We start from the raw sequence: 21,603 nt of genomic DNA, 5'->3' as shown, positions 1-21,603 counted from the left end.
AGCCGAGGATCTGGATCTGGACCAGACTCTGGAGACCAGCACCATGTGTAAGCATCAGGGAAAGGGGGGTCCTGGAAAACCACACGGATCCAGACTAATCTCCATCCAGGTGGTTTGAAGAACCACAGACCTGGACCTGGACCCGGTTCAGAGCAGCACCAGAACCTGTGAGGGAGCAGAACTCACCGGGTTTCCTTGTTCGTCCACCGAGTTGGAGCCTGAAACAGAAACACTTTAGTTACTTTAGTTTATGCCCCGCCCCCTCCACCCACCTTCGGCCAATCGTAGCTTCATGCAGCAGCGTCTCTAAGCCCCGCCCCCTAACCATGACGATGGACCAGCCCCCCGGTCTCGCACTCAGAAGGCACGCCGGTTTCCCCCCAGTGGCCAGCCGCGGTACTGCAACAAAAAATCCCATGTGGCCCAGAAAGCTTTTTTCCCATAGACCGCAATAGTAAAAGAGAAGCCTCTAAAACTGTTCACAGGAACCTCCAGCTGTAATCACCGGCTATTACTAATCTTTGTATTCTATATTTTTAAGTCATGGACTTTATATCCGTCAAAAATGTTTTATAACGGCCAGAAAAGTAAAAGAAAAGTCTCTTTCTGGGCGTGACGTCACGGCTGTGTCCGTGCACTCCATGGATGTATTATATTAATACATATTATGTAATTATATTATATTAATACATTAATAATATATGTAATACTATACATGTAATAATATACATTAATTAATATATTATATTAATACAATTTTATTTATATAGCGTCTAATACAACAGATGTTGTCTCTAGACGCTTTCCAGAGATCCAGAACATGAACATAAACATAAATATAATTATAAATATAAATATAATCCCCCGAGCAATTATTACATAAACAATGGCAGGTAAACACCCCCATACATATTATATTAATACTCGTTCTCATTGCCCCGGGGCATGATGGGAGGCCCCAGAGCATCATGGGAGGTGACTCAACTGCGCATGCTCTATGGGCCGCATAATGCGGAAGTAAACCTGGAAGTCAGGAAATGTTTCTGCGTATGCGACAGGCGAGCAACTTACATTGAAATGAACGGCGGCCATTTTCCTGTCCGGTATCCAGGTTAAATAATACATCCATGACGATGGACCCCCCTCTCTGAAGCTGGTCACGTGGTCTGCAGTCAGGTCCTCTGTCTCCCCCTGGTGGCTGCAGGCCGCAACTACAGTCTGTCTTAGTTACAGAGGCCAGTACGCCAAACAAACTTCTGTCAATAAGGACAATGTGGTCCCATGTGGTCTCATTTGGTCCAGACCCATCTGTGGTCCGGACTCGGTTGAGGTGTACCGGTCAAAACTAAAGACCGTTAAACAGCCCCTTGTTTACGTCCTGATCCAGTTGGTGCAGATGGTCCTGGTCCTGGTCCTGGTCCCGGTTCTGTCCAGACCTGGAGGAAGCTTCACTTCTGGTCTCAGAGAGGTGTGAGGCACCGCGGGAACCTGAGGACACACTTCCTCACCTCTGGTCCCCTTTTGTCTTTACGACCCCCCAACGGTCCTGTTGGGGCCCGACGGCACACTCAACACCTCCCCGAGACCTGGACCATCAAAGCTCCTTCACACCGACCCGGACCCCCCCACCAGGAGGACTTGTGCCCCCAGAGGACACACTTCTGTCTGACGCCCTGCTGTCGTCTTCCCGGTGGGGGGGGGGTTACTGAACGGCGCTGACGTGAGGCGTGTGCCGGAGGGGGGACTTCAAAAGGAGATGTACAGGAAGCTGGTACCATCAGGAACGACCTTCAGATGAGCCGAGGATCTGGCTCTGGACCAGACTCTGGAGACCAGCACCATGTGACAAGCATCAGGGAAAGGGGGGTCCTGGAAAACCACACGGATCCAGACTAGTCTCCATCCAGGTCTCATGAAAAAGCTGTCACTAGTGGACTCACAAACAGACGCAAGGAACTCTGGGAGTTTGAAGGACCACAGACCTGGACCTGGACCCGGGTCAGAGCAGCACCAGAACCTGTGAGGGAGCAGAACTCACCGGGTTTCCTTGTTCGTCCACCGAGTTGGAGCCTGAAACAGAAACACTTTAGTTACTTTAGTTTATGCCCCGCCCCCTCCACCCACCTTCGACCAATCCTAGCTTCATGCAGCAGCGTCTCTAAGCCCCGCCCCCTAACCACAACCATGGACCCTCTCTCTAAAGATGGTCACGTGGTCTGCAGTCAGGTCCTCTGCCTCCTCCTGGTGGCCGCAGGCCGCAACTACAGTCTCTCTTAGGCCCCGTTTACACGGAGCAAAAACGGTGGTGTTTTCATGTGTTTTGGCCGTTCGTTTACACGAAAACGAAGCTCTAAGTCACCAAAAACGATAATTTCTGAAAACTCCGGCCAAAGTGGAGATTTTCAAAAACTCAGTTTTCACGTTTGCTTGTAAACGGAGGGAAACTGACATTTAGGCTTCAGAACGTCACATTATGAGCCAAAAAACGTCCCCAGCGTCATGTGTGCGACCTGTGTTTTCAATTTGTTTGGCCACCATCAATATTTTCTTGTATTTTACCTGTTTTATATTCTAACGTCACACTTAAAAGTAACTCCACTTCTCTGTCACTCCAAACGGAAGACTCTCGTTCATCTTGGAAGTAACTGGCAGTCCAGGCTGATTTATGGTTCAGCGTTACACCAACGCAGAGCCTACGGCGTAGGGTACACGGCGACACGCACCGTACGTAGGCTACGCCGTCGATTTAACACGGAACCATATTATTCAGGCTTCACACGTGTCATTTGTTGATGTTTTTTTCCAGGATTCTGATTGGCTAGCATGACTTTATCTTCTCGTTACACTGCCCCCTGCAGGTTTGGATGCTCATAGCACCTTAACAGCATATTTATGCGGGTTTGTGTAAACGAGGATATTTTTCAAAATGTAGAGGGGGAAATATCCGTTTTTGTAAATACCCGGCTATGTGTAAACGTGGCCTTAGTTACAGAGGCCAGTACGCGAAACAAACTTCTGTCAATAAGGACAATGTGGTCCCATGTGGTCTCATGTGGTCCCATGTGGTCTCATGTGGTCCCATGGGTCCAGACCCCCCCGGTCCAGAGGGATGGGGGGCAGTCAGGGTAGCAGGACCTGCTGGTCTGCGGTTGTTTCAGATGCTCAGGTCCAGTAATAACATCACATTTAACGTAACATTTGATACGCTGACGATGTTCTCATGTTACTCGTGTCTCGTTTTTTTTTTCAAACCAACGACACAAAACTTTTAAAATGTGCTTTTTAAGTAAAGAATAAAAACTTGAGACTAGATTGGATCCATGTGGTTTTCCAGGACCCCCCTTTCCCTGATTCTTGTCACATGGACTGCATTTACATACAGTCAATAACCCTTTTAAAACCGGAATATTAGCAATAACCCGGTTTTGCACGGCCATGTAAACACCAATAACCCCTTTGAATAACCGGAATTTGCTCATATTCCGGTTTTTAAAAACCCGAAAATGACCCCTGGGTTACTCCTTTTCTAACCCGAATATTTGGTCATGTATAGCATGTATAACGGAATATCCCCATCAAAAGGAACAGGAATTTGTTTTCTGCGCATGTTCTTTTTGCAAAGAATCTTGGTCTTTTGAGTCCAGGACGTACTTCTAAACATGGAGGAGAAACGCAAGACCACGCCAACACTTTTGGAGTGAGGAGGAGACTAATCACTTCATAAATGTAATGAAGGATATGAACATTTCTGCATTTGTAGACGGTAGAAAGTACCGGGATAGCGAGATTTACAAGAAGGTGAGCGAAAAGTTGAGCGAAGCAGCATTTGTTTTGAATTTGGATACAGGAAGAAGAAGCGGAAATGACAGTAATTGTGTCATCACGTTCTCCACGCGTCACTGGTTTGATCCAGATTACCATGTATACAGGGATAACTCTGTTTGCTCACGCATGGAAACGGAATATTCCCAATGTTTCAGTAACCGGAATATTAGCAATAACCCGAATTTTGACTGCATGTAAACGTAGTCATGGTTTCTGCAGCCAGATCCAGATCCTCGGCTCATCTGAAGGTCGTTCCTGATGGTACCAGCTTCCTGTACATCTCCTTTTGAAGTCCCCCCCTCCGGCACACGCCTCACGTCAGCGTCGTTTAGCGACCCCCCCCCCCCCCCCCCCCCCCCCCCACCGGGAAGACGACAGCAGGGCGTCAGACAGAAGTGTGTCCTCTGGAGGCACAAGTCCTCCTGGTGGGGGGGTCCGGGTGGGTGTGAAGGAGCTTTGATGGTCCAGGTCTCGGGGAGGTGTTGAGTGTGCCGTCGGGCCCAACAGGACCGTTGGGGGGTCGTAAAGACAAAAGGGGACCAGAGGTGAGGAAGTGTGTCCTCAGGTTCCTGCGGTGCCTCACACCTCTCTGAGACCAGAAGTGAAGCTTCCTCCAGGTCTGGACAGAACCGGGACCAGGACCAGGACCAGGACCATCTGGATCAGGACCAGGACCAGGACCAGGACCAGGACCATCTGGACCATTTGGATCAGGACGTAAAACAAGAGACCGTTAAACAATCTTTAGTTTTGACCCGTTCAACTCAACAGTGTCTGGACCACAGACGGGTCGGGACCACAGACCGGTACCGGTCTGGACCTCAACCGGGTCTGTGGTCCAAACGAGGTCCGGACCACAGACCGGTCTGGATCAGACTGGTCCCAGTCTGGACCACAAACCCGGTCTGTGGTCCAGACCAGGCCGGACCAGAGACAAGTCCTGGACCACAGACCAGGTCTGGACCGGTTCAGAGCAGCACCAGAACCTGTGAGGTTGTTCGAACAGAAACACACACTTTAGTTTAGTTTAGGCCCCGCCCCCTCCACCCACCTTCGGCCAATCGTAGCTTCATGCAGCAGCGTCTCTAAGCCCCGCCCCCTAACCACGACCATGGACCCATAGACATACAGGTCCATGGTCGTGAAGTATAATCCAGAATCACGGCATACACTTTCATTGTTATGCTGATGATACGCAGCTCTACTTGTCTATGAAGCCGGATGAAACAGAACCGTTAGTTAAACTTCAGGCATGTCTTAGGGACATCAAGGACTGGATGTCCAGAAATTTCTTGCTTCTAAATTCAGATAAAACAGAGGTTATCATTCTTGGTCCAGAGCATTTTAGGAAGGGCTTAGATGGTGTTGCGATGGCTTCCAGTGCAACTGTGAGAAACCTTGGTGTTGTTTTCGATCAGGATTTGTTGTTTAAACCATATGTTAATCAGGTTTGTAAAATAGCGTTTTTCCATCTCCGTAATATTGCAAAGATTAGGAAAATCCTCTCGCAGAGTGATGCAGAAACACTAGTTCATGCGTTTGTATCTTCTAGACTGGATTACTGTAATGTGTTATTAGCAGGATGTCCAAGTAATTTGCTGAATAGGCTCCAGCTGATCCAAAATGCAGCAGCACAAGTGCTGACAGGAATCAGCAGGAGAGACCACGTCTCTCCAGTGTTAGCGTCGCTCCATTGGCTACCTGTAAAATTCAGAATTCAATTTAAAATTGTATTACTTGCATATAAATCCCAAAACAGCTTAGCTCCGCATTATTTACAAGATTTGATAGTGCCTTATGTTCCTGGCAGAGCTCTCCGTTCTCGGAGTGCAGGTTTACTTGTAGTTCCTAGAGTATCTAAATGTAGATTTGGAGGGCGGGCGTTCTGCTATCAGGCACCATTACTATGAAACCAACTTCCAATCTGGGTTAAGGAGGCTGACACCACCTCCACCTTTAACACCAAATTTAAAACCTTTCTGTTTAGTAAAGCCTATAGTTAGTGTTTAGTAAACCTCTAGCTGGTGTTGGTAAATCTCTAGGTAGTGTAAACTCTAGTGTGTTAGAGTCAGTAGTCATAGTTGCAGCTATAGAACAAGACTATAATAGTTAGTCTCAAATATAGCTTCGTGGTAGATATGCTGCTATAGGCTTATGCTGCAGGGGGGCACCGACATGATCCGCTGGGCGGTGCCTCTTACCCTTCTTCTCCTTTTCCCTTCCTCTCTTCTCCTTTTCCATTTTTATTTATTATAAATATCTCATAGCTATCATTTTTGTCCATCGTTCCTGTAGTTTCTTGTGCCGGCCCCCTTTTTTCTCTTTTGTGTATGTTTGCAGGCTGGAGCCTCGGGAGCTGCGTTCTGGCCTGTGTTCCCGGCCCTCCCCCCCCTCTGGTCATCCCGCTGCTGCTTCCACCTGCCTGCTGTGTGCTTTTGACGTCCCCGACTCCCCCAGACTGGCCTTCGGCAGGAGGGTCCCCCCTTATGATCCTGGTCCTGCTCAAGGTTTCTTCCCTCCTAAAGCGGAGTTTTTCTTGCCAATAATTGGCTTAAGGCTTTTCTCCCACTATGGGAGTTTTTACCTGCCATTGTTTATATAATAATTGCTCGGTTTATGTTTATGTTCATGTTCTGGATCTCTGGAAAGCGTCTAGAGATAACATCTGTTGTATTAGACGCTATATAAATAAAATTGAATTGAATTGAATTGAATACAGGTATATACGTATATATGTCTATGATGGACCCTCTCTCTGAAGCTGGTCACGTGGTCTGCAACCAGAACCTCCGTCTCCCCCTGGTGGCCGCAGGCCGCAACTACAGTCTGTTATAATAACAGAGGGCAGTACGCGAAGTGACCAGCAGGGGGCATTTAAATGATTTATTATTATTATTATTATTATTATTATTATTATTATTATTATTATTATTATTATTATTATTATTATTATTATTATTATTATTATCATTATTATTATTATTATTATTATTATTATTATTATTATTCAACAATCATTTATTTAATCATTTATTTACCAAGGTGACAGAATCTGGTGATCAGCAGTTCTTCCTCTTGTTAATGTACAGTTTTGTAAACTATTTGTATTTTGCATTTGATTTAATGTTTTGCTACATCTGCATGTGTCTGTATTTAATTACAGTTTAGTGCTTATAAACGGCTTTGTTTGAATAAATATATGGATAATATTTCTTTGTATATCGTTGTCATTGATTAAGCATCAGGTCCATTTCAGTGATGCTGATATATACGGTCGGGTCGGGTGTAATCTGATTACTGTCTCTGTTTTGATCCGCGCTGTCGTGACGCGCCTTGATCGAGAGAGGGCAGTAGAGAGAGAGAGAAAAAGAGAGAGAGAGAGAGGAGTGAGCATCCATCCCTCCATCCATCCCTCCATCCATCCGTGCTCGTGTCCGTGCTGCGCGTCACAGTCGGGACCAGCTTCACCAGAGGACGGATTTTCAGGTAAGAACCGTCGCATCCAGGAGTTCTGCCCCCCCAGGGAGGGGGATCGGGGGGTGGACGCGCTGGGGATGGAAGATGGTGATGAGGATGAGGAGGATGAGGAGGAGGGATGGCGGGGATGAAGAGGGGCGCTGTTCCGGGCCCAACCGGTCCAGTCCAGGCCCGGTTCTGGATGTAAACCTGGTTAAACGTGTTTTTCATGTGGGGGGGTTGATGTTGTTGTTCATGCGTGGGGGAGAGATCCGTGTTTTCCGCATGTTTTCATTGTGTCCTCGCGGGGCCGCGCACATTGACGCGGGGCCGCGCGCGGAGGCCTGAATAAATCAATAAATCTGCTGTTTTTCTGCGTGTGCACCGCGGGGGCGCGCCTGTCGTTGAACCTGCGACCCTCCACGGGGGCGCGCCTGGTTCTGTTGTAAAATGGAGGCTGGATGGAGAAGAAGAGAGAGAGAGAGGGGGGGGGGGGGGGCGTCTCCCAGACATCCCATAATAACAAGCAGCTGATCACGTGACGGTGTGTGTGTTTGTGTGTGTGTGATCCAGTAGAGATGCTGGTCTCTGTCGGTCCAGGGGAACCGGACCAGACCGGTTCTCCGTCAGGTCCAGGGCCTCCGTCTCCGTCGCTGTAGCAACCAGTTCTAGTCTCGTCACCAAAGCAGGAACCACCAGGTTCAGGTTCTAAACGGCGTCGTCACGGCGATCTGCAGTCAGATTTAAGTTCCTGTGTGAGGGTCCAGATCCAGACCTGCAGGTCCTCTACAGACCACTAGGGTCCAGATCCAGACCTGCAGGTCCTCTACAGACCACTAGGATCCAGTTCCAGACCTGCAGGTCCTCTACTGACCACTAGGGTCCAGATCCAGACCTGCAGGTCCTCTACAGACCACTAGGGTCCAGATCCAGACCTGCAGGTCCTCTACAGACCACTAGGGTCCAGATCCAGACCTGCAGGTCCTCTACAGACCACTAGGATCCAGTTCCAGACCTGCAGGTCCTCTACTGTAGAGGGTAGCTTTGGTTTTGGACCTCTGAGTCCTGCAGAGACGGTCCTTCATGTCTTTGAGAGAACACGTCTTGTTGTGTTACTTTTACTAACCGACCGGCGGGTCTGGTTGTGGACCCGGTCCGGGTCTGGACAGGTCCGAGGACGAAGCTCAGCGAAGAACTCAGTTCCGTTTGTAGCAGGAAACATTCCTGTAAATAACTGCAGCGGTCCACCTACCTGCTTCACCGTTTTTAACAAAGTTTCAGCGTGATAGAATGTTGAACTTCAGGTCACCATGGAAACCACGAGCTGCCAGTCAAGACTCGTTGCTACGGAAACCTCCCAGCTGTTTTACCTTCACAGTTTTGAGCAGCATTCGCAGGACCCAGTAGTTGATCTGAGTTTAGCTTCCTCACGTTAGCGTCCTCACGTTAGCCTCCTCACGTTAGCCTCCTCACGTTATCGTCCTCACGTTATCGTCCTCACGTTATCGTCCTCACACTAGCTTCCTCACGTTAGCTTCCTCACGTTAGCGTCCTCATGTTAGCATCCTCATGTTAGCATCCTCATGTTAGCGTCTTCATGTTAGCGTCCTCACGTTAGAGTCTTCACGTTAGCATCCTCAAGTTGTCATCCTAACGTTAGCGTCCTTATGTTAGCATCCTCACGTTGTCATCATAACGTTATCATCCTCATGTTAGCCTCCTCACGTTAGCGTCCTCACGTTGTCATCCTCACGTTAGCGTCGTCACGTTAGCGTCCTCACGTTAGCATCCTCACATTAGCGTCTTCACATAAGCGTCTTCACGTTAGCGTCCTCACTTTAGCATCTTAACGTTAGCATCTTCACATTAGCGTCCTTATGTTAGCGTCCTCACATTAGCATCTTCACGTTAGCGTCCTCACTTTAGCGTCTTAATGATAGCATCTTCATGTTAGCTTCCTCACGTTAGAGTCTTTGCGTTAGTGTCCTCATGTTAGCGTCCTCACATTGTTATCCTAACGTTAGCTTCCTCACATTAGCATCCTCGTGTTATCACCCTAACGTTAGCGTCTTAACGTTAGCATCTTCACGTTAGCTTCCTCCCGTTATCGTCGTCACGTTAGCGTGAGGGGTCTTACCCGGCTCCTAGTAGCAGTTGCATACAGGGCCCCATTTTTTAACCCCCAGATAGGCCCCGCCCCCAGATATCCATATAAGGTATTTATCCATCCACGTGGCTGAGGGGGTTCATCCTCCTCTCTCACCCCTCTCTCTCTCTCTCTCCTCTCTCGCCCCTCTCTCTCTCCTCTCTCGCCCCTCTCTCACCCCTCTATCTCTCTCTCCTCTCTCGCCCCTCTCTCACCCCTCTATCTCTCTCTCTCTCTCTCTCCTCTCTCGCCCCTCTCTCTCTCCCCGTCTTGGGAACAAAGTGATGGTGATGACAGGACCGGAGATTTAGATTCACTCCTGTTTTCTGCTCGTCACTCTTCGGGGAGACGGAGGGCTGGATGATGGAGGGATGGATGACGGAGGGATGGATGCTGGAGGGCTGGATGATGGAGGGATGGATGATGGAGGGATGGATGATGGAGGGATGGATGATGGAGGAATGGATGATGGAGGGAGCGGCCGCCGGATGGATTTCAGCATCTCGTCCATTTGTTAAAGTGATTGAATCCAGCGCCAGCTAATGACGGGGGGGGGGCTCTCAGCCTCAGATCCTGGACTGATGCTGAAGCAGAGAAACAAAGATGGAGGCTGAGACGCTGGAGGTGACGTGCACGTTCTAGAAGTAGAGGAGCATTTCAGTCAGGGTCTTGGACTTGGACCGGACCATCGCAGAACCTTGGTCCCCGTCTGGGGTCACATGACCCAGGTTCAGCCGAGCGTCGGCCGCCAAGCTTCACGTTTGGGGAAGTCCGTCGCCGCCCCGCCTCCGTCTCCTGCTGATGCATCATGGTCTATCAAAACAACAAGTCCCAGAGGCCTCGTGGTCTGGGGTCTGTAATGGGAAATTTTGGTACAACGCTGTCTGTTGCCTGTTTTCAAGTGAACATTCCTATGCCGAGGTCATGTTCCTTTGACGGTTCGTTTGGTATATGTGAACACAGTAATTGTTTGGATGCGGGACAAAACAAGCGAGCCGAGATCTCCTAGGAGAGGTGGTCTCAGCTTGCTTCCATTCCAGACCTGGAGCGGTTCGTTTGCAGTGAGAACATAGTCCACACAGCAACCGACACAACTCACTCATAACCATTGTTGTTTATCCCGGGGTATGGAAGAGGAAACTCCTTTTCCGCGTTCATTTCTGACCAATGAGAGAACAATTGGTTCGCGCATGGCATTTGTTAACAGCTTTGAACAGATACCGACGGTTGCCTTGTGAACACAAACGCCACAAACTAAAAACTTGATTATATTTTTTTATGTAATAAAAATATGTAATTTAGTGTGAAACATCGCTGTTTTATCTAAATATGTTATTTTTAACATGTTATTTTTAACACGTTTGGATAATTTGTGAGAATAAAAGAATGGCGTTTTATTTTGGATAATTTTATTCTATATTTTTATTTTCTTGCAAAACTGTTATTTAATAAACTATATTAAAGATTTTTTATATTTGTTTGATACATTATGGTTTTTATTAATCGAACAACAGAAAAATTATTAAAAAAATGTAATTTAAAAAATAATCGTTTTAAAATTAATCGTTTAAAAAAATAATCATTTGAAAAAATAATTGTTATAAAATTAATCGTTAGAATAATCGTCCAATTACTCCTTAGATTAGTCAACTAATTGGTAAAATAATCACCTGATTAATCGTTTTAATATTAATCGTTTAAAAAATAATCACTTTAAAAATGATTGTTTTAAAAATAATTGTTTAAAAAATAATCATTTAAAAAATAAACGTTTAAAAAATAATTGTTTAAAAAATAATCTTAAAAAAAAAGTTTTAAAAATAATCGTTTTCAAATGAATTGTGTTAAAGCAGCACTATGTAACTTTTCCACCTTAATATCATATTTCCAGAGTCATTGTGATGGTACATCAACTTCCAACAGGTTTAATGACACCTCTGTCATGGTCTGAGGGGTCTGTATCGCCTTCACTGGCACTATGTAACTTTGAGGAGCATGGTAGGAACCCTGCCACACTAAAAAACTACAGATTTTTACGGCTTTGACTGCTTTACGGCATACGTCACTTCCCCCTCCTTCCCGATTCGCAGTCGAGACGAAAATGGGCGGGGCTTGGAGCGCAGAGCTCCGCAGAAGCTGTTGCTGCGTTGTGGCTGCAGCAGCTCCACACAACAGACGTGAGGAAAAGATCCTAATGGTTTAACTTTTCACCGCTTTCCTGCTTGGAAGCAGAACCACGGAGGCCAAGTATCTGATATAACAGAGTAAAAGAGTGAAAGAGTCGTCGGCTCGCTTGGATCGCGGCTGTAACGACCAAACATAACCTTCCACACAGTAAACCACAAACACTCACACAGACCGGGTCGGATCATTCATACGGGTTTTATTCCCACTTCTCCAGCTAAACGCAGTTGCTGGCCAGCTCTCTGCGGTGCGATTAACCCCAATCTTCAGATAAAACTAGTTTGTTGAGGAAAAATATTAACTCTTATTTGTAGCTGCAGAGGAAAAAAATAATCTCACAAGGAAAACAAAAATATTGCTCACGCCTCGGAGCCTCTTCAGCATATATAGCAGTCAAAAAAAAAGAAAAGAGAAGTAAGAGTAATACAAAACATGTACTGTATGTTGTCCTATTATACTAATTTATTGAAACACATGGCGAGTCAAACATTTACCAAAGCAGCTGCCAAACACTCCTAAACAAGGTAGCCGGAGACGGTGGTTCTGCAGAACTGCGGCAGTAAATCCTTCTAAAGAGTGGCGCTCAGACGAGGAGCTCCATTCTTTAGTAGGGATTTCATATGGATCCAGACCGTTAATAATCATTATTTTCTCCATATACCGCTCCCTGGCTTCCTTGTTTAAGGTATCCCGGTAAATTCCAGTTCCTTTCCAGCAGTTTAACATCTTTTTTTTGCGTTCCGTCTGTTCACTTGGTGAAACAGAAAAGCGTCCCGTGTTCTCTCATCAAAACAAATGCAGCGACGGGACAGGAGTTTTCCGGCAGTACGCGCTGGTGCTCATGGGAAACGTAGTGTTCTTTCTGGTAAAGCACTACCGCTTTTGTCCAAAAGATGCCACCAAACTCAACAAAAGCTGAAAGTTACGTTGTGCTGCTTTAAACCATATAATCGTCTTAAAAATAATAGTGAAAAAATAAAAAATTAATCGTTTGAACTGTGTTTTGTGTTAAACTCCAGCCGAACCCGCCGCCATGACCAAAGAAGAGAACCTGGAGGTGCAGGAGAAGGAGCGGCACGACCGCGAGGAGACGGAGGAGACGGAGGAGACGGAGGAGGGGAAGACCCAGAAGGAGGAGGAGGAGGTGCTGACGGAGGAGGAGGAGGAAGAGGAGGAAGAGGAGGAGGAGGAGGAGGAAGGGCAGGAGAGGCTGGAGGAGGACGAAGAGGACGAGCAGGAAGAAGAGCGGGAGGAGCGGGAGGAGCAGGAGGAGGAGGACGACCCCCCCGCAGACCTGGACCCGGAGCCACTGTCCGTGTCCGAGTACCAGAGTCCGGTTCAGGAGCCGCGGCGCCGGCCCATGGTGCACCCCTCGGCCCAGGCGCCGCTGCCCAAGGACTACGGTACGTCATACCGCCTTAAAAACACTCACCATTTGAGGCTGGAGAGGGCTGCTGGCCCGATACCCCAAACTCATACCACCTTAAATCAGAGAGGCTCTGATTGACTAGTTTCTTTGGGGTCCAGGTTGTGGGACCCGGGTCTGGGTCTCGGGTAGCAGTCGTGTTTACTTTTAGTTCAGGAAACAAACTTTATTATTCGTTAAGGTGGAACCAGTCCGCCTTAAATCCTCAACCAGGGGGGTTAGGTTAAGGGAAGAGCCAGTCCGGCCCGGTGGTGTTTTCTTGAGAAACTTTGTGATTTGTTAAAGTTAAAGTTACAGGTCCAATATGCTATGGTGACCCTCAGGGTTCAGTGCTAGGACCAATCTTGTTCAGTTTCTACATGCAGCCATGGGGAACTATAATCCAGAGTCATGGCATTAATGTTTGTTGCTATGCTGATGATACGCAGCTCTATTTGTCTATGAAGCCGGATGAGACAGAACTGTTAGCTAAAGTTCAGGCATGTCTTAGGGACATCAAGGACTGGAGGTTCGCTAACTTTTTACTTTTAAATTCAGATAAAACAGAGGTTATCATTCTTGGTCTAGAGCAGGGGTATTCAACTAGATTCGGCCGGGGGCCACATCTGCAAAAGGACTGTATGGAGAGGGCCGCACAATTTGAAAATGTGGGGATTTTCAAAATGTATTTTGCACTCAAAGACGAAGACTTATGTAAATATAATACATTTGTATTATACATTTGAATATATCTAGTTTACATATGAATTATGTATTAATTGTCTCCAGATTTAGTAATTGTGAATGTTAAATATAATATTCAGATAAAGAAAAATTATTTTGAATTCATTTTGAAACCATGCATTGTGCAAACTTAATGAAATTGATATTGACCTACTTTTAATAAAACACGCCATAATGACAAAGCACCACTTTCACCAAGATTTCCTTATTTGAATATTATATTAAGCATTGAGCACAAGCATTTTAGTCCATAGTAGCCAGTTTGATGTTATAAATAAGCAACCAATATATTAACCATAAGCTCCTTTATTAATGACACATCTGTGCATTATATCAACAAAACAAAACAATCACGAATTATAGGAGGCTTAGAAGTTCCATCTGAAATGCAAAGTCCTCACTTATTCAAATGAAAAACATTTCAGGCCAATCCTAGAAGCCTAATGATGTAAACAAGTCCTCGTTACAACGGAGGTTAATAATAATGTGACAAACATTAACACTGTGCAACACTGGCAAAAAATCCGAAGTAAAAAACATCTCCAACAGAGATTAACATGTACAAACACTATGCATCGTTAACCAACTAAAAAAAGGCTACCAAGCATCTTAAACTTAAATGCGATATGCATTCTCTGCACACATTACAAATAAAAATCGCACCTTGTGTGAACGCATTCCTGGCATGTCATGTTTTTCCCCACTTATTCCACCGAACACCGAAAGTGTTTTTTTTGCTATTTTCGGCCGAACATTCGGTGCATCACTATTATAAAAAAAAAAAAAAAAAAAAAATAATTTCAACAAACACTCCCTTTTTTGAAATGTGACAAGGGGCCACATAAAAGCTCCTGGCGGGCCGCATGTGGCCCGCGGGCCGCCAATTGAATATCTCTGGTCTAGAGCATCTTAGGAAGGGATTAGATGGTGTTGCGATGGCTTCCAGTGCAACTGTGAGAAACCTTGGTGTTGTTTGGATCAGGATTTGTCGTTTAAACCATATATTAATCAGGTTTTTAAAACAGCGTAATATCAAAGATCAATGCTGAAACAATAGTTTATGCATTTGTATCTTCTAGACTGGATTACTGTAATGTGTTATTAGCAGGATGTCCAAGTAATTTGCTGAATAGGCTCCAGCTGATCCAAAATGCAGCAGCGGGAGTGCTGACAGGAATCAGCAGTGTTATCTTCGCTCCATTGGCTACCCGTAAAATTCCGAATCCAATTTAAAATGTTATTACTTGCGTATAAAGCCCAAAGCGGCTTAGATCTGCATTATTTGCAAGACCTGATAGTGCCTTATGTTCCTGGCAGAGCTCTCCGTTCTCAGAGTGCAGGTTTACTCGTAGTTCCTAACGTATCTAAATGTAGATTTGGAGGGCGGTCTTCTGCTAACAGGAACCGTTACTATGGAACCAACTTCCAATCTGAGTTAAGGAGGCTGACACCACCTCCACCTTTAAAACCAAACTAGTTAGTGTTTAGTAAACCTTTAGTTAGTGTTAGTAAACCTCCAGTTATTGTTTAATAAAGCCTCTAGTTAGTGATTAGTAAACCTCTAGTTAGTGTTTAGTAAACCCCTAGTTAGTGTTAGTAAAGCCTCTAGTAGTGATGCACCGATTGTTCGGTAACCGAAATTGTTCGGCTGAAAATGGCAAAAAAACACTTTCGGTGTTCAGTGGAATAAGTGGGGAAAAAACCGAACAATTAATAACGGCGTTGTAAAATAAGGAAATAGACTGGCCGCTCCGTAACTGTTGCGCACCACATAAATCGTTGGCCAACCAAAAACTAACTACATAAGAATGTAACTAACATTCACCAGCAGGTGGAACCAAAACAACATAAATCAATCTATTACAGGTGCGTTTAGATGACGAAATCAAACAGATAAAAGAGCGTGGAGTGAAGTGGTGCGGTGCAAACATGTCAGCAGTGTGGAAGTATTTTAGAGTGGCAAAGAATAATAAAAGAATGGCTGTTTGCAATGAATTTTCTGCTCAAATATCTAGAGGGGAAACATCTGCAAAGTCTTTCAGCACTACAAGTTTGATTTATCATTTGAAATGATAAAAAACCCTGAGCGCTTTAATGCATTTTTATTGTTTTAAGGCCTATGTTACAATGTTCAGTCAGTTAAGCCTAACGTAAGCTCAAAGATGGCCAAAAAATTTATTTTGCTATTTTTTTTATTTTAAGTTATTGTTCTTTGCTGGTATAATGTCTGCTGGAATATTTAAGAAATGCTGGGAAATTAAAAAATGTTCAGTTTTTTATGTTCAACAAATGTTTTCTACCTTGTAATTTTGTAAAAGATTTTTTTCTTTTAAAAGCATGCCTAAATCAAATTTATTTGATTTATGCAATGGTGAAAAAATTGGCAAAATAAATGAAAAACTGCGAAGAACCATGTTCGGTATTGTTCGGTATTCGGCCAAGTGTTCGGTTTCGGCCACACATTTTCATTTCGGTGCATCACTAGCCTCTAGTTAGTGTTTAGTAAAGCCTTTATCTGATGCCTTTATCTATGGCATTGTAACTGGAACCAGTCCACCTTAAATCCTCAACCAGGGGGGTTATATTATGGGAAGAGCTGGTCCCCGGCGGTGTTTTCTGAGGGTCTCTGGCCCGCTGCCGCTAGACGACGAGCTCGTTGTTATTCCTCAGATGCACTCAGAGCTGCCGGACCCACTCAGGCCTGCCAGAACTCTTCAGTCCACCTTAAATCAACAGGAAGCTTTTATCTGCCCATTTCTACTGGTTTTGGTTGGGATCAAAGCTGCAGAGTCAGACGTTGGTGATTGACCCGGTTCTCTCCCGGTGGTTCTGCAGCGTTCACCTTCTTCGACCCCAACGACCCGGCCTGCCTGGAGATCCTGCTGGACCCGCGGACCACCGTCCCCGAGCTGTTTGCTGTCATCCGCCAATGGGTGCCGCAGGTGCAGCACAAGATCGACCTCATCGGCAACGAGGTGAGAGCGCGGAGGGCTCGGGTTTGGGTCTGGGTTTGGGTTTGGGTCTGGGTTCAGGGTCGGGTCGGGCAGAACCTCCTCAGGTTCTGCAGCATGAGCAGCGGTTGGGGTCGTCATGGTGACGCCAACGTGACCCGGACAAGCTGAGGACGACTCCGAACATGCTGACGGGCCTGAAACAAGAAGCCCGGCAGGACCGACCTCTCTGTGGATCCGACTGGAACCGGGCCAGAATCCTGGCTCAGCTGACTCAGCAGCTGACTCAGACTGTAGGAGGAAGGAGGGTCACGTGACCCAGCAGATGGTCACATGGTCACCCGGTAATCTACGGTTATCACCATTAACCTGGTTATCTAGGATGGATGGAGGGATGATGGATGGATGGATGGATGATGGATGATGGATGAATGGACTGATGGATGGATGGATGGATGGATGGGTGGATGGATGGATGGATGGATGGATGATGGATGGATGGATGGATGTGTGGATGGATGATGGATGGATCATGGATGGATGGATGGATGGATGGATGGATTAATGGATGGATGGATGGATGGATGGATGGGTGGATGGATGGATGGATGGATTAATGGATGGATGGATGGATGGATGGATGGGTGGATGGATGGATGGATGGATTAATGGATGGATGGATGGATGGATGATGGATGGATGATGGATGAATGGACTGATGGATGGATGGATGATAGATGGATGATGGATGGATGGATGGATGGATGGATGGATGGATGATGGATGATGGATGGATGATGGATGGATGGATGGATGATGGATGGATGGATGATGGTTGGATGGATGGATGATGGATGGATGGATGGATGATGGATGGATGGATGGATGATGGATATTGGATGGATGGATGATGGATGGATGGATGGATGATGGATGGATGGATGGATGGATGATGGATGATGGATGGATGGATGGATGATGGATGGATGGATGATGGTTGGATGGATGGATGATGGATGGATGGATGGATGGATGGATGGATGGATGGATGGATGGATGGATGGATGGATGGATGGATGGAAGGACATGATCAATAACTTTTGTATGAGGTCATCAGTTCATCAGAACCTCCAGCTCGGTAAAACCGTCTCGTCTCGTTGCCAGATCCTGAGGCGCGGTTGCCATGTCAACGACCGCGACGGCCTGACCGACATGACGCTGCTGCACTACAGCTGCAAGGCCGGCGCCCACGGAGTCGGTAAGAACCGGTTCTGGTTCTGGATCCAGTCAGGGCTGTTGGGATGGGTGGGGTCTGGGAGGGTGGTACCGGGTCCAGAACCATCAGTTTCCCCCCCCTCGTGTGTGCAGGAGACCCGGCGGCGGCGCTGCGCCTCAGCAGCCAGCTGATGTCTCTGGGCGCCGACGTGAGCCTCAGGAGTCGCTGGACCAACATGAACGCGCTGCACTACGCCGCCTACTTCGACGTCCCGGAGCTGATCCGGGTTCTGCTGAAGGAGTCCAAACCCAGAGGTACCGCGGCCCGGCCCCGGCATGCTCCGCCACGTTTCACCAGAGACGTTTTATAAACGAGACAGCCCACTACGGTTGTGTTTCCTGTATCTGTGTCACGTGGGTTTCCCCACTGCCCCTTTAGGAGACTAACAGCAGGTCCTGAGTCTATTGAGTCCTACTGGAAAACCGTGTGAGCACAGATTATTACCAATTCCTTCGCCCCATAGTAACCTAAGTAAATATGGGTAACATTTTTCAAAAGCCACAAACCTTCTGAACATTCTGACACCAAAATGGCAATTTTCAGACCGACAGATTAGGAGAAAATGAACTTAGTTTGAGACCTGTCTCTGTCTGAGCAACACACTCTCGCCAGATTTGGCTCTCATAGCTAATAATATAATATAATATAATGTAATAATAATACATAGCTCTGCTCAGAGTCGTCGGTCACTGCAGAACTGCCAAAGTCGTTTTCCCATCAAATAAACTGAAATTTAAAATTAAAATAAAACTTGCTTCTTTGCTTAATAATACAGTTATTGTTATTATTGAAGTCTTTTTGGATGGGAAAAAAAGAATATTAGACTGATCCGATGATTGATATCAGGTTGATATCAGAAATTAAAGTAGCAGATAAAAAAAACGAGCGGCAAAATAAGGCGCAAATATTAAAGTTGTACTGTATCTAGTGTTGTATGTTCCAAAACGATGTGGGGAGAGGGGCGACCACGCCCACTAAGGAGACAGGAAGTGGATAACATTTCATACCATTGGCAGAAACGGTAATGCGTGATCTTCTGTATAGAGTATCTTTGGTTTCACCGCGCGGTGCTCGTCTTCTTCTTCTTCTTCTTCTGTGGTTTCAGTGCTGAACTCCACCTGCAGCGACTTCCACCACGGCACCGCCCTGCACATCGCCGCCTCCAACCTCTGCCTGGGCGCCGTCAAGTGCCTGCTGGAGCACGGAGCCAACCCCATCGTCCGGGTAAGACCTCCGGCTAGTCTGACTAGTCCGGGTAAGACCTCCGGCTAGTCCGGCTAGTCCGGGTAAGACCTCCGGCTAGTCCGGCTAGTCCGGGTAGTCCGGGTAAGACCTCTGGCTAGTCCAGCTAGCCGCCGTGCAGTGTTGTTTTAATTTTTATTTATAATTATTTCGTTGACGCACCTTTTTTTCATGATGACCAAAACATACGGAAGAGTATTAGGGCCATCCAGGAGAAAATATATTTCAGAGGGGAAGATTTTTTTTATTGTGCACTTCGAGAAAAAAGTCAAAATTTTATAACCTTTTTCTCAAAATCTCGACATTTCAACTTTTTTCTCGACATTGCGACTTTTTTCTCGAAGTGCATAATGAAAAAAAAAATCTTCCTCCTTAAAATTTTTTATTTTTCTTCTGCCTGGCCCTAATATTCTTCCATAAAAACATGACGAGACGTGTTTGAGTTTTCGTTGACGAGACTAGACGAAAATGTTAGTGGGTCACCTTTTTGAGTTTTCTTCGACTAAAACCTTTTTGAGTTTTCGTCGACTAAAACCTTTTTGAGTTTTCATCGACTATAACTAGACTAAACCTTTTTGAGTTTTCATCGACTAAAACTGGACTAAAACCTTTTTGAGTTTTCGTCGACTAAAACTAGACCAAAACCTTTTTCAGTTTTGGTCGACTAAAACCTTTTTGGGTTTTCGACGACTAAAACTGGACTAAAACCTTTTTGAGTTTTCGTCGACTAAAACTAGACTAAAACCTTTTTGAGTTTTCGTCGACTAAAACTGGACTAAAACCTTTTTGAGTTTTTGTCGAATAAAACCTTTTTGAGTTTTCGTCGACTAAAACTATACTAAAATTATCACATATAAAAATGACTAAAATGTGACTAAAATTAATAAGCATTTTCGTCCAAAAGACTAAGGGCCCGATTTACTAAAGGTTTGCGTGTGTAAAAACGTGTGCAAACTTGACAGCACCCGCAAACCAAAGTGCCAGCTGATCTACTAACAGCGTGCAAAGAGGACTGCGTCTCACAAATGCGCAAAATAGCACACGCTATTCATTTAGTACTTTTGCCCTGATGAATAATCAATATGGGGCGTACCCGCCAGAAATCGCTAAATACTGGGAGGGGAAGATGCAAATTGGTCCATTTACCACGCGCAATGAGATTTACCAAGCCTGAAAGTTTTTGCGTGGATTGTGATTGCGTCTCTATTTAATACGTTCGTAAGGAAGGTGCTAATCTCCACATGCAAAAGGAGAAATATTTTATTTGAATGTTAAATCGAGTATTATTCAGCAAAAGGTTGCCACAGGAGGCACATTCATTTTTTTATTTGTGATAATAAATAAATCACGTGTTTTCATGGAGAAAAAAGTGTTTCTCATTGTGCGCCTATACTTGTTCTGCAGTTGTCATACCCCGGTCCGGTGTCGTGCCGTATTGAGCACCCCTGCCGTGAAAAGCACCCCCTCGTCTGACAAAAATTATATTCTCATTCCGTGTTCTGTTCATGTTCTGTTGTCCATGTTCTGTTTAGCGTCCAGTTTTGTGTTAATGATTCATGTTTAAATGCGCTCATGGATTCGGGTAAAAAAAAAGATCGAGTAAATGGCTATTGATGTCATTAATTAATAGCCTGCTTACTGTGTTGTCTTCCATAATATTTGTAAATATATATAATATAAACTCCTAAGTATGTGTTTGTGTGAGTGTGTATAAATATATTGAAGTGTCAGTGTGTTGTTTTTTTTTCTTGGTCTACTTATCATTGAATATACGAGGGGGTGCTTTTCACGGCAGGGGTGCTGAATACGGCACAACAATTTGCCTCTTCCACTAATATCTCTATAACTCCAACTCGTCAAATTTCATTTTGCGCTTGCGACTATATCCTGCTTTCCATCCAGACTCTCCATGGCGCAAAGTTTGCGCCGCAAACCGTAAGACGCGCAGCACCTCATTTAAATACTGAGGTTTGCACCTGTTATCAATTGCGCACGCAATCTTAGTTGATCACCCGCAAAACACACAACAACAGCACGCGCAAACTTTTTCAGTGCACACGCAATTTAGTACTCTTTATTTAGGATCTTAGTAAATCGGGCCCTAAGACTAAATCTAAAATGGCTGCCAAAAACTCCACTGCGGCCGTGTCCCAGCATGCACCAGCGTGTCTAACCGCCGGTCCGTCTGTCCAGAACGAGAAGGGCCAGGTCCCGGGAGAGGTGGTGCCCGACCCCATGGACATGAGCCTGGACAAGGCGGAGGCCGCCATGGTGGCCAAGGAGCTGAAGCAGCTGCTGCTGGACGCCGTGCCGCTGAGCTGCAACCTGCCACGCGCCACACTGCCCAACTACGACAACATCCCCGGGAACCTGA

At 45.8% G+C, this 21,603-nt stretch overlaps 1 protein-coding gene across 2 annotated transcripts in view; it reads left to right on the top strand.

The window, feature by feature from the left end:
* Positions 1-7,204: 7,204 nt before the first annotated feature.
* The window catches only part of clip3 (CAP-GLY domain containing linker protein 3), a 23,884-nt gene continuing 9,485 nt past the window's right edge, over positions 7,205-21,603 (top strand). For both annotated transcript variants that reach the window (XM_061719915.1, XM_061719913.1), the window contains exons 1-7: positions 7,205-7,311; positions 12,631-13,014; positions 16,596-16,735; positions 17,876-17,969; positions 18,080-18,241; positions 19,093-19,211; positions 21,423-21,603. The exon at positions 21,423-21,603 is cut by the window's right edge. In XM_061719915.1, coding sequence (XP_061575899.1) covers positions 12,645-13,014; positions 16,596-16,735; positions 17,876-17,969; positions 18,080-18,241; positions 19,093-19,211; positions 21,423-21,603 — 1,066 coding nt within the window. In that variant the 5' untranslated portion in view covers positions 7,205-7,311; positions 12,631-12,644. The remainder of the gene's footprint in view (positions 7,312-12,630; positions 13,015-16,595; positions 16,736-17,875; positions 17,970-18,079; positions 18,242-19,092; positions 19,212-21,422) is intronic.

Source organism: Cololabis saira, chromosome 4 (assembly GCF_033807715.1).
Source record: "Cololabis saira isolate AMF1-May2022 chromosome 4, fColSai1.1, whole genome shotgun sequence".
In the NCBI taxonomy this organism is placed as follows: Eukaryota; Metazoa; Chordata; class Actinopteri; order Beloniformes; family Belonidae; genus Cololabis; species Cololabis saira.
Note: the sequence above shows the minus strand (reverse complement) of the source record. Positions and strands in the feature narration are given on the sequence as shown.